Raw genomic sequence first — 10,641 nt, 5'->3', positions numbered from 1 at the left:
GCGCCGCCGGGCTCCGCGCCCGCCGGCCCGCGCATGGCTCCTGCGCCGCTCGTCATGAACCCCTCTGGGCTGAGGACGTGTGGCGGAGACCGCGCGGAGCCCGGCCCGCTGCCCTTCAGTGTGGAATCGCTGCTGGAAGCGCAGCGCGGACTGGGCCGGGAGCCCACGGAGCCCCGGGAGGAGAGGCCGCGGCGCGCCGCGGAGCCCCGGGCCTGGTTCCCGCCGTCCGTCCGCGCTTCCTCCCCACGTAAGTGCCCTGTCGCACGGTCCGGGGCCCGTCTGGCCCAGATTCGGAGGACCAGGGCGGGAGGCGCGCTGTCGCTCGTAACTTTGGAAAGTAGCCACTAACCTCCCGGCCCGAGTGCGGAGAAAGAAGCCAGCGCACCCGAGCCCACCCGAGCCCTCGGGCGCGCGCACTCCCGCAACCGCTTCTGTGTCCCACGCAGCCCAGCTTCCGCCTGACCCTGGGCTGGAGTCGGCACCCCACGGCCCCGCGCCTTCTTGGCGCCCCGTCCCTCGGTCCGTCTTCCGCTTCTCGGAGTCGTCGCTTGGGCGCTCGCCGCTCAGTTCTGGCGGCGGCCTCCAGCAAGCCCAGGCGTCTCGCTCCTCCAAGCGAGCAGAGTTCCCCTTCTTCCTGGGGTGCAGGCCGCGGATTTGGGGATCGGAGCCCGAGACCCCGGTGCCTTGTTTCTCTTACCCCTGTGGCTTTTAGAGTATCGTCTCCTCCGAGGACCACGATCGCGGAGCCGGAGTGTGGAGCCGGGAGTGTGAGAAAGGGGAGCGCACTGCCCGTGTCTGAGCGCCCGCTTTGTGCTTCTCTTTCCTCCCAGGCGCCCCCAGCCCTCCACCCTGCACCCTCCGAAAACACAAGAACAACCGCAAGCCGCGGACGCCCTTCACCACGGCGCAGCTGCTGGCGCTGGAGCGCAAGTTCCGCCAGAAGCAGTACCTGTCCATCGCCGAGCGCGCCGAGTTCTCTAGCAGCCTGAGCCTCACCGAGACGCAGGTCAAGATCTGGTTCCAGAACCGCCGGGCCAAGGCCAAGCGGCTGCAGGAGGCCGAGCTGGAGAAGCTGAAGCTGACCGCGAAGCCGCTGCTGCCCGCGTTCGCCCTGCCCCTCCCCCTGGGCGCCCACCTGCACGGCTCCCCAGCCGCCTTTGGCGGCGCCGCGGGCACCTTGCCACAGGTGCAGGGACTCCTCGCCGCTCCTGTCACCGCCTACGGCCTGTATTACCTCTCCTAGGTGGCCTGGGGTCCGCTGGGGCGCGCGCGCGCAGGGCGGGGATCTCAGACGCGCCCCTGCCGCTCCTGGCGCAGGGCGAGTCCGGCTTCTCGCTGTGTTCCTAAGTTTTATTTTGCAGTTTTTGTCTTTGTTGTTGTTGGTACAGCGTTATAACCGATGCCTCGATCCGATTTGCGCGTATCTCACAGATATTTAAAAACTTTTGTAAAATCATGTTTGTACTAGACAAACTTTCCTGACAGTGACCTGGAAACGGCCCGAAGTAGAGCATCCTATTTTGTCTCGAGCGGCAGACAAGGAACTGGAGTTTCCTGTGCGGAGTCGCCCGACGCCCTCTCCTCCTGCAACCACCTGCGCTGGAAGAGAGCGCGGGACTGTTGGGGACAAAGACGGAGGACAACGGCCAGGACCGCCGCCGCGCCGCGCCGGTGCCTTCCGTTAAAGCGGCGCGTTACGTCTGGGCAGAAGGGGAACTTCTGCGCTCATTTTTGGGAATTTTTCCGTATTTATTGTTTTTTCACTAGACGACTTCGGCAGCTGACGCGAAATGCTGTCTGTGGGAGTGTGTAAGAGTGAGCGTGAGTGGGTGTGGGTGTGGAAGTGAGTGTGTGAGCAGGGGTGTCCCCCGGGGCGCCGGCCTGGGGCGCAGCCCCGGATGGGGTTGGGGGCGTGTTGGGGCTGCCCCGTGGCGCCAGCGCTCGGGGTTGTTCCGGACGGTTCTGCACTGAATCGCCAGGGCCCTGCCAGGGCCCTACTACTCGTCCTCCTGGCCCCCGAGTGAGCAGGACGGCCAGCGGATGACCACTCCGGAGGTTCCACCGCCGCTCGCAGACCTTGGACTGGGGACTGGGACAGCCCAGGTACCTGGTGGGGGGAGGGGCGGAAGCCGCGCTGCGGCCGCTTCTCCCAGCCTCGCACACGCACACGGGGCTTCGGCGCCACCGACCGCTGTGGGCAGCGCCGGCCCTCCCGCCCGCACCTGCCCGCCTGCAGCAAGGAAGGCGACTTCCAGCTCTTCTGTCCCTGCAGTGGCGGCAAGCCCGTGGGTGGGGCTGGTTCCGGCCACCCCAGGGCAGGGTGGGGGCGCTGCCCACAGGAAACAGCCCAGAGGAGCCTCAGGGGCCGATGACATAGCACCATCCTGCCTGTTATAGCCGCGTTCCCTGTGCTTCCTGGAAAAGTGAACACTCACGACAGATTTCAGAGGGACACTCACCAAGTTCTTGAGGTGCCAGCGGCTGAAAATGGAGGCTGCTGCTGAGGCCGGGCAGGGAGGCAGGCCGGCGTGTCCTTAGCTGTGCTGTCAAACTCAGAGCCCAGTCACCGTCTTCGTGGGAGAGGCCCTCCCTGGAGATGTGCTGGGAGAGGCTGCGCGAGACCACGACCCAAGGGCCCGCGAGGGGCGAGCAGCACGTGCCTCCCGGAGACGGCCGTTGCCTTTAGGGCCCCTCAGTGCTTTGGTCCCCCTCTCACACCTGAGGTCCCTGAAGGGTGCCCACCAGGAAAGTCACGGCCGAGCTCCAAGGCCAGGACCATGATGCTCACTTTGCAAGCAGTTTGGGGATTGTTGGTGGCCTGACACAAGCCCAGGCAAAGGTGGCGACCAAACAGCACAGGAGGAAAGGGCGCGTCCGCTGCTCTGCACGGTGTCCCCCTGGCCCCCGTCTCTGCAGCGGTCTCACCACGGAGCAGGGGCAGCGCACACAGCTCTGCCACCTTGCACAGGTGTCCACGCAGTGCCACCTGGCCCTGCGGCCCTGGAGCGCAGGGCAGCCTGGGGCTGGCGGAGGACCGTGCCGCATTCTAGTTTGCTAATGTGTCTCTCCATAACCATCTCTGACCAAGACATCTACCTGGGAGGCTCCCCGCCCAGGTCCCCCCGCTAAGCCAGTCGACCACCAGCGCTGTGGGGCCCAGTTGGTGAGAGATGCCCTCGCCCCGAGCGCCTGCCTCTCTCGCTGGTCGGGAGGGCTGTCCTCCCTGGCACTTGTGCTACCTGTTCCCGAACACCCTGTGCAGACCTTCGGCCGCCTCCTCCACCAGTGTCTCCACGTGAAAAGTCTCCGAGGCCCCGAGGCCCCCGGAGCCACCAGAGTCACTTAGCCACACAACCCTCATCAGGGAACACACGCTCCACCCATGCCCTTCCATGTGCTGCTGGAGGATCTGGAGACACCAGCCCTGCCCTCGGGAGCAGCCTGGACAAGGAAGACGGGAGAGCGGCTCAGGGCAGACCATGTCTCTCAGCGGGGCCACCCGGTCTGGGGACAAGGAGTAGGTCGAGTTGTGCAATGGTGGGCACTGCGGTGACCCCTGGTGGGACCAAAGTGGGGACAGGGGACCGTGGGGGATGTCAGTGACACCCCTACCAAGCCTGGCTGTCTTGTCGGCTCATTAAATGAGTAACATGACATCAGCCCTGTGGGTGTGGGTGACCAGAGCCCCAAGAGACCCCCCGAGGCTCCGACATCAGTGTCATTTTGGCAGAGTAGCAAGGATTGGTCATGTTGTTCACTCTGGTTCCTGGTGAGGATCGGAACAGGCCCCAGGGCCCCTTCATGACACGGTCAGCTCCCAGAGGCCTTGCCGGGCCCCCCTGGCCTACTCCGTCTACAGGTGCTGCCCCCGCCCCCCAGGCGGTAGGTCCCATGCCTGTGGACCACTCAGAGGTGGGCTGGTCAGTCCCATTTCAGTATTTCTGGAGGGTTAGACTCCCCGAACTTGACTGTGGAACTCGGATGATTGTCTGGAGGGTCAAGATTCACTGTGCGACTTTTAGAAACGCAACCCTGGGGGCTCCCTAAGCTGGGCGGTGGGGCGGCAGTGCCTACTGCCCCTGCCAGGGCGAGCGACCTGGCAGAGGCTTTCGTATGTGTAAGAAAACACCGCCAGGCAGTGCTGCCCCCCAACGGCGTGCGAAGAGCAGCAGGGCTTCCGAATTCGCCCAGCGGGGCAGCTTTTCAGTCCCAGGGGTCCCCCAGCCCCAAACCTGTGAGCCCCTCAGGAAGTGGTTCTGGACACCTGCGCCGCGCTGCTTCCCCGGTGTGACGGCAGGTAACGCTGTTCACATGGCCTCGAGCTCTAGTGTTTTTATTTTAACTTCCAAAGTGTTGCTCCACTTACCTAAACGGACAGCCTTCGCTGTTTCTGAGACTGTCCTGTATGCTGTGTTCCCACGACCTAGACGATTTTGAGAAAAGTAACCACGCGGCAGACTAAGCTGACGTGGCCAGTGGTGCCAGAGGCGAAAATGTGGCGGGGGATGTCTCTGAAGCGCGAGTTTTGAAAAGCCAGCCAAACAGCTACATTATCCCTAAACGTTCGAGGCAGGCTACACTTTGAAGTTTTGTGGACTGGAGAAGCATGTGCTCACCCCAGCCCCGGTGAGCCCCATCATCACACTCGGGGGCCAGGGCCCTGGGGAGGCCTCCCCGAGAGAAATGCGTTCTCAGCACATTGGGCTTGTTTGGGTTTCTGTTCCATGGTTCCTGCCTCGCTGCCCACACACCTGAAGCGGGGGCGAGTTCACCCCCCTGGGGCAACCACTGGGTGGACCATACTGACTGGGGGGACATGAGGCACACGCCCTCCAAGGCTCCTCCTGGTCTCCAGTGGGACAGAACCCCCAGAGGGGCCCACTCCAGTAACAAACGGCCTCCGGGGGGGCTTCACCTCCTTCCTGCTTTCCCTCCTCCCACCCCCACGCCTACTACTCAGGATGTCTCACAAAATAAACACCCTCGCACATGCCCCCACCTCAGCCTCTGCTTTGGGAGGGACAGGCTCGACAATCAGGCTCTGCCCGGTGCTGCTGGCACCAGGAACACCCAGTCTCCGGCTCACTGCTGTGTGGTGTGAGCCGTCCCCGACACCAGCGACTGTTGCCCTGTGTCGTTCTCGCAGGAGAGGTAGGAGAAAATCTTCCTTGATGCTCTAGTTTTCAAAGTGATGTCTGCCCCCCATATCCTCCTAAGTCAATGAGGTTTAGTTTTAAAGGGATCGTTAGCTCATGGATTTAAATGTTTGATGGTTGCGTCCGTTGTTGTTATTACTGCTCTTAAGGAGCCTGGCGATGCCCCCTCGGCCAGTGGGACGTGACCGCAGTGGCTCCCGCGTCCAGCTTCGTGGTCTTCACAGACTTCCTTGGTTTCTAACCCAGGATTCTCAGTAGGGTGACCGATTTAACAAACATGTAGCAAGTCTGTTTCGGCCTAGGACTGTGGGCTTTTATTAACAGCACAGATCCAGACTCCGTGTCCCCCTCCCCCATGCCAAAGAATCAACACTCCTCGGGTCCTCCAGGACTTGGGATATCCGAGGTGTTTCGGCCTTTAGCTATTAAAGCTTTTACTGAATAAACTGTCCCTTTAGGTCTTTTGAATTTTTGTCAACGAGTGATCAGGACGTATCCGACTGCTGTGTCGGGGTGACTGCAGGAGCAATTGTTAGCTGTGGTGACATTCTCCTTCTGAGGGGCTGCAGCACTCAGCGTCCCCACTGACCATCGCCACCTGGCCACCTCCCCACGGCCAAGACTCCAGGCGGCCGCCAAGCCTCCGGATTTCTGTCAAGGGCATGTGAGGAAAGGCCTGTGGGTGTGTTTTTATTCCTGTTCCTCCTGCTGTGAGTGAAATGGGGCGCCTGCTTCTAGCGCCTGGAAGTTCTGTTTTGGCAGAGGGCTGTGCATAGGAGATGCAGGGAAGGCATTTATGGAAAACACGAATTGGGGCTGAAAATTCACACCTAATGGTTTATTTTAAACCTAGGTTGGGAGTACCCCCAATCACAGGGCAGAAGCAAATACCAATATTTTCTGGAAGAATCTGGACTTGCCAGGAAAATTTGGAGGTAAAGTTCCAAGAAATATAAACTCACAGCCCAAAAATCATAAATTCACCAGGAAACAACCCATCACGAATGAGTCAGCAGAAAGAACGGACTGAAGAATCAGACCTACTGAGTCTTCAGGTATTGATATTATTAATCAGAGAATATAAGTTAATATGCTTAAAAAATAAAATGGGTTGCAAACGTGATGAACGCAAGCTACAAAGATCCAGCAAATTAGAAAAAACATAGAACTTACAGAATTAAAGATCATAATTACTGAAATTAAAAATTGAAATTTAACAATACCTTTGAAACAGCTAATAAAGAGTTCATCACCTGAGAAGCAGCCCTGACAACGGACCCGGGGCAGCCTGGCCACACCCCAGCTGAGGCTGGCACCTGCCCGACCCAGGGAAGTGCTCGTCAGGTCTGCTCGTCCATGTGCCGGGACCTGTATGCCAGGGTTTTTTTTTTTTTCCACGAGCACCTGTGCCTGTTCTTTGGCCACCTGTGATTTTGACGGGGGGACTGCAGGACCGGCTTCCCGGCCCTGCGGGGAGATGCCAGTGGGCGGTCATGCCCCTGCGTGGGCCCCTTCCCTCCACCCCCGCGGTCCTTCCTCGGGGAGGCCGCCGGCTGGAGATCCCTTTCCAGAACTGACCACCCTGCCCAGGCGCCCGTGAGTCAGCCTTCTCTGGCCTCACCGCCTCGAGGGGTATGCTCAGAGTCAGGGGGCGGGAGAGTGACCCAGCATCTCTTGAAAGGCCCTGAGCCTTCGATGATAGTATCCCGCCAGCTGCCCACTGGAGGCACCAAGACTCCGCAAACCCCTGTGAAAACAACGCAGAAAACACAGCATTCCCGCGGCATCCCCACTTGACCCCCGTCCAGTTCAACACAGGACCAGCGGCCAGAGAGGCCAACAAACTGCGTCTGTGTCAGGTGTCCACAGAGCACGCTGGCAGATGGCCACACCGGGGAAGGCCGGTTCCCGAGTCTCAGGCCTGGAGCACGTGTCAGGTCATTCTGGAGTTCCGGCATCTCCCACTGCTGAGACCCCAGGGGCAACGGCCGGCCACTCCCCAAGGGAAAGAGAGGTGAGGGTGGCAGAGGCCTGGTCCTGGTGGCCACAGCAGGAGGTGAGAACACAGCTCGCCAATGACACGTCCGTAGAAGGCCCCTGGTCCTGCCCTGGAGGCTCCCGCAGGCCTGCAGGCCTGTCGCAGCGGTCACTGGTGTTTATTTCTTTTCTTGGTGCTTTTAAATCCGCGCGACGCGCCTTGACCAAAACAGATGGTAGGAGGTATTCTGAAACAGAAAACATCTTCAGACTAGTGTCGTACCTTTTGCCAACAAGCAGCCCAGTTCACACCAGCGGTCTGGTGCAGGTCTCCTCCCTGTTCCAGATGCTGCCTCTCTCACCGTGGAACATTCCAGATGGCGGCTCTCCCTTCATGCAGGTTCTGCCCCCGGGTCCTGGGATGCCTCTGCCCTGCTCCCTGCGGGAGACTGGCCCGGACAGCAGGCTCCGAGAACTCAGCTCCAGCCAAGCTCCCCAGGGTTGACCTCCCGTCGCCCTCCATGCGATGAAAACCTAACTGCCCACCGAACCCAGGTGGCTGAGCAAAGGCAGGAGTCCTTCTTCCTATTGGTTTGGACTTGGCAATTTTTCTCATTTTGCAATATTTTCCCCCAAATTAGATCTGGGTCAATTTTCCCCCAATAAGAACAGTTAATACTCGACAGAGGGACTCACACATTGTAACTCAAGCAGCTATGACCAAGGTCCTTTCTAGCCCAGTTCAGGTGCAAAGGGGGCTGTGCTTTGCACACTGTGCTGCGGGCTCCCAAAAGTGGAGTCTGCAGCAGGAACCACGTCACCCGAGGGAACCGGGAGCAGCCAGCCTCCAGCTCCCGCCCAGAGCAGACCCCGCAGCACCGGCCTCTCCCAGGGGCATGCCGGCTGCCAGACCCAGAGCCCCCCGTGAAGCACGCAGTCAGACCTTGCGTCAGAGGTGCCGGCTGCTGACCTGTGACTGTAGGTCCGCCTCTCGCCCGTGAGCTCTGCAGGGGGCGCTGCGTGTTCAGAGCAGACTTCCATGGGGTCCCCTTCCAACTGCTCCCCATGCGCCCCCAGGGCTTCTGCTGACACTGGCAGGCTGGACAGCTGCAGGGCGGCTGTGGGCGTGGCTGGGCTGCAGAAGGCAAGGTGTGGGGGGCGGCTCTGTGTAGTGGCGGCCGCTACAGCCCGTCCACCACCAGAAATGAACTCTTCAGGAAAAGACAATTTTTACTTGCAAAGAAATTTTATAACTATCTTGGCACAGTGCGATTTTCAGGCATCGGGACGAGAAGGATTACAACGAAGTCTTAAGTGTATGTGTACGTGGTAAAGGCCACATTTCATAAATTATGTGTAACAACTACACTTTGTCTTTTGAAAACAGTGTCACGTGGTAAATGCCAACTAAGATTACTACGTGTCTTTTCCTGACGATCAGCGAGAAATCTGCTACAGTTAACTGCACAATAACTGAGAGACTCCCACGTAACATCAACATCTCGACCCAGCATCGTAGAGTCTTTTTCCTTAAAACGAGCACTCAGAAAGGAAGGAGTTCGCTCATGCGCAGAGATTTATAAAGACCTCCCATGCTGCAGAGAGTTCTCGCAATTATTTTACTTTAAATTGCAAAGTCCTGTTTGAAGAAAACAAGCTAATCTGAGAAAACTTCAATTAAGGCAAATTTTAAATGGTTATGAAAGTTCATTGCAACAATTAGAAAAAAAAAGGAAATAAATATAACACAAATTGAAGAATCATTCTCAGAAGCGTTTCTCCACAGTGCACGCTGAACAGTAACGGGTAACAAACAGTTTTGTTAACAAGTTCGTAAATATGACAACAGGACGGATGAAAAACCAGAGGGCCCCACAGGATGGGGCTCATGGCCTGACCCAAGTTCCCAAAGGCCCCTATTAGAAGGTGACGTGGGAGTGGAGCTGATGTGCCGGGCACAGGTGAGGTACAACCTCATGACCTCTTGACCTCTGAGTGCCAAAACAGTGATGTCCCTAAGTGCTCGAGGGACGATGCTGCGATGGCACCACAGTCGCTCCCAGCCCAGAGTCTGGAGGTCAGGTCCCCGCCTTTCCCCTCTCTGGTGGGGGGATGCGGGAGGCACATGCAGAACTCGCCTCTATCTGTTTAACCCACCTGACTTGTCAAGGTTCCCGTTGCCTGCAGCCAAGTACAACATTGTGACACGGATGCTGAACTTCGATGCCTGCACCCCTAAGATCTATATACTCAAAACAGTTGTTCTAAGTTCTAGGGGTAGCCGCATTCCGCAGTGTGGGCATCACACCGCCTCACGTACCCTCTGCTTTTCTTCGGCTTATCAAACCGGAAGTCCGCAGGGTAGAGGTGACGTCTCACCAGGTGATCCTTCCTGTCTTTGCTGGTCTTGAACTTCTCTGCGCAGCCTTCTACCAAGCACTGATACTGAAAGAGAAATGGTGTCACCTCCATCCCGACTCTGAGTCCTCCTCCCCACCTGGATAAGCATGGGGCTGGGGGCCGGAAGGAGTCCCCTGGCCTTGCCCACAGCCCCGAGAGCTGGGAGCTCTGACAACTAGGCAGACAGCTCTGGTGTGATCCCGCCGGGCTGATGGCTCCGCCCACCATGTCCTGCCTCTCCGACAGGATCTGGAACAAGGAGTCATGCCACTCCAGGATGTGGATGTCCAGCAGGTGTCCTGAAGGGAAGGCCCGCTTGCAAAAGGAGCACACGTTTCTGTGCAGAGTGTGGTAATGATGCTCATAATCCTCCAGGACTTCAAACACCTGGCAGCAGCCCGCCACCTGACAGGTGAACTCCGGCACCCTGGCAAAGGAAACTGCTGCTGACAAAGAACATCTGGCTTCCCGGACAACTCCCCTTCAAGTGGCTGGATGGGACTTTGGACGTTGCGACCCCGAATCTTATTTTAAGAATATTAGGCAGTGGGCAGGCCAACCAAGTGGGGCTTGGACAGTGGTCCCGGCAGAGGGCAGTGCGACAGGTCACCAGGGAGGCGCAGCTCGGGGAAGGGTGGCCAGGGCCAGGAAAGGGGAGAAGTGGGGGCCGAAGAGGGGCGGCGCTGGACCTAGAGCCGCTCACCTGGGTCGCTCGGGAGCCTCGGCCACCTGTGTGAACACGTCCTGGAGGTAGAGGTGCCGCTGCACGTCCCCGTCCTGCAGGATACGCACGCCTTGGGCCCACAGCACAGACCTGGTCTGCCCCGACTCCGGTCTACCCAGCCTCAGCCCCGCCCCACAACGGTAAGTCCCGCCCGCCTCGGCCCCGCCCCTCGGCGACCGCCCTCTCCCTCCTCGGCCCGCGCACCTCGAAGAACTCGTGTTCCCGCGGGAAGCGCACCCGACGCGCCGCAAAGCGGAAGGGTGCGGTCCCGGCCGCGGGGTCCCGCTCCACGGGAAGCGGATCAGGGGCCCCAGGTCCCGCCACCAGGCGGGCGTGCAGCGCGGGCGGCAGCTGCATCGCCTTCCGCGCCGGCGAAGTCGCAGC

General features: G+C 59.4%; 3 protein-coding genes across 4 annotated transcripts in view; 2 read left to right on the top strand and 1 right to left on the bottom strand.

Moving 5' to 3' along the window:
* The first annotated feature begins 33 nt into the window (after positions 1–33).
* Positions 34–1,243, top strand: VENTX (VENT homeobox). The gene is made up of 2 exons (XM_011372589.1): positions 34–247; positions 831–1,243. Exons 1-2 carry the CDS (start codon positions 34–36, stop codon positions 1,241–1,243), a joined length of 627 nt encoding a protein of 208 aa, XP_011370891.1.
* Positions 1,244–4,027: 2,784 nt separating this feature from the next.
* The window catches only part of TUBGCP2 (tubulin gamma complex associated protein 2), a 23,678-nt gene continuing 17,064 nt past the window's right edge, over positions 4,028–10,641 (top strand). Inside the window, exon 1 of the mRNA XM_011372587.2 lies at positions 4,028–4,049. The gene's annotated coding sequence lies outside the window, so the exon portion shown is untranslated. The remainder of the gene's footprint in view (positions 4,050–10,641) is intronic.
* On the bottom strand, positions 5,974–10,635 carry ZNF511 (zinc finger protein 511). 2 transcript variants are annotated; one of them, XM_011372588.2, is made up of 6 exons: positions 10,462–10,635; positions 10,237–10,310; positions 9,759–9,960; positions 9,454–9,578; positions 8,104–8,268; positions 5,974–7,381 (listed from the first exon to the last, which is right to left on the bottom strand). In XM_011372588.2, the coding sequence occupies exons 1-6, from the start codon at positions 10,612–10,614 to the stop codon at positions 7,303–7,305; spliced, it is 798 nt and encodes a 265-aa protein (XP_011370890.1). In that variant the 5' UTR covers positions 10,615–10,635; the 3' UTR covers positions 5,974–7,302. The 2 variants fall into 2 exon arrangements, with proteins under 2 accessions (XP_011370890.1, XP_023393809.1); XM_023538041.1 differs by having other exon boundaries at positions 5,974–7,352.

Source organism: Pteropus vampyrus, unplaced genomic scaffold (genome assembly GCF_000151845.1).
Source record: "Pteropus vampyrus isolate Shadow unplaced genomic scaffold, Pvam_2.0 Scaffold211, whole genome shotgun sequence".
NCBI classification, from domain to species: Eukaryota; Metazoa; Chordata; class Mammalia; order Chiroptera; family Pteropodidae; genus Pteropus; species Pteropus vampyrus.
Note: the sequence above shows the minus strand (reverse complement) of the source record. Positions and strands in the feature narration are given on the sequence as shown.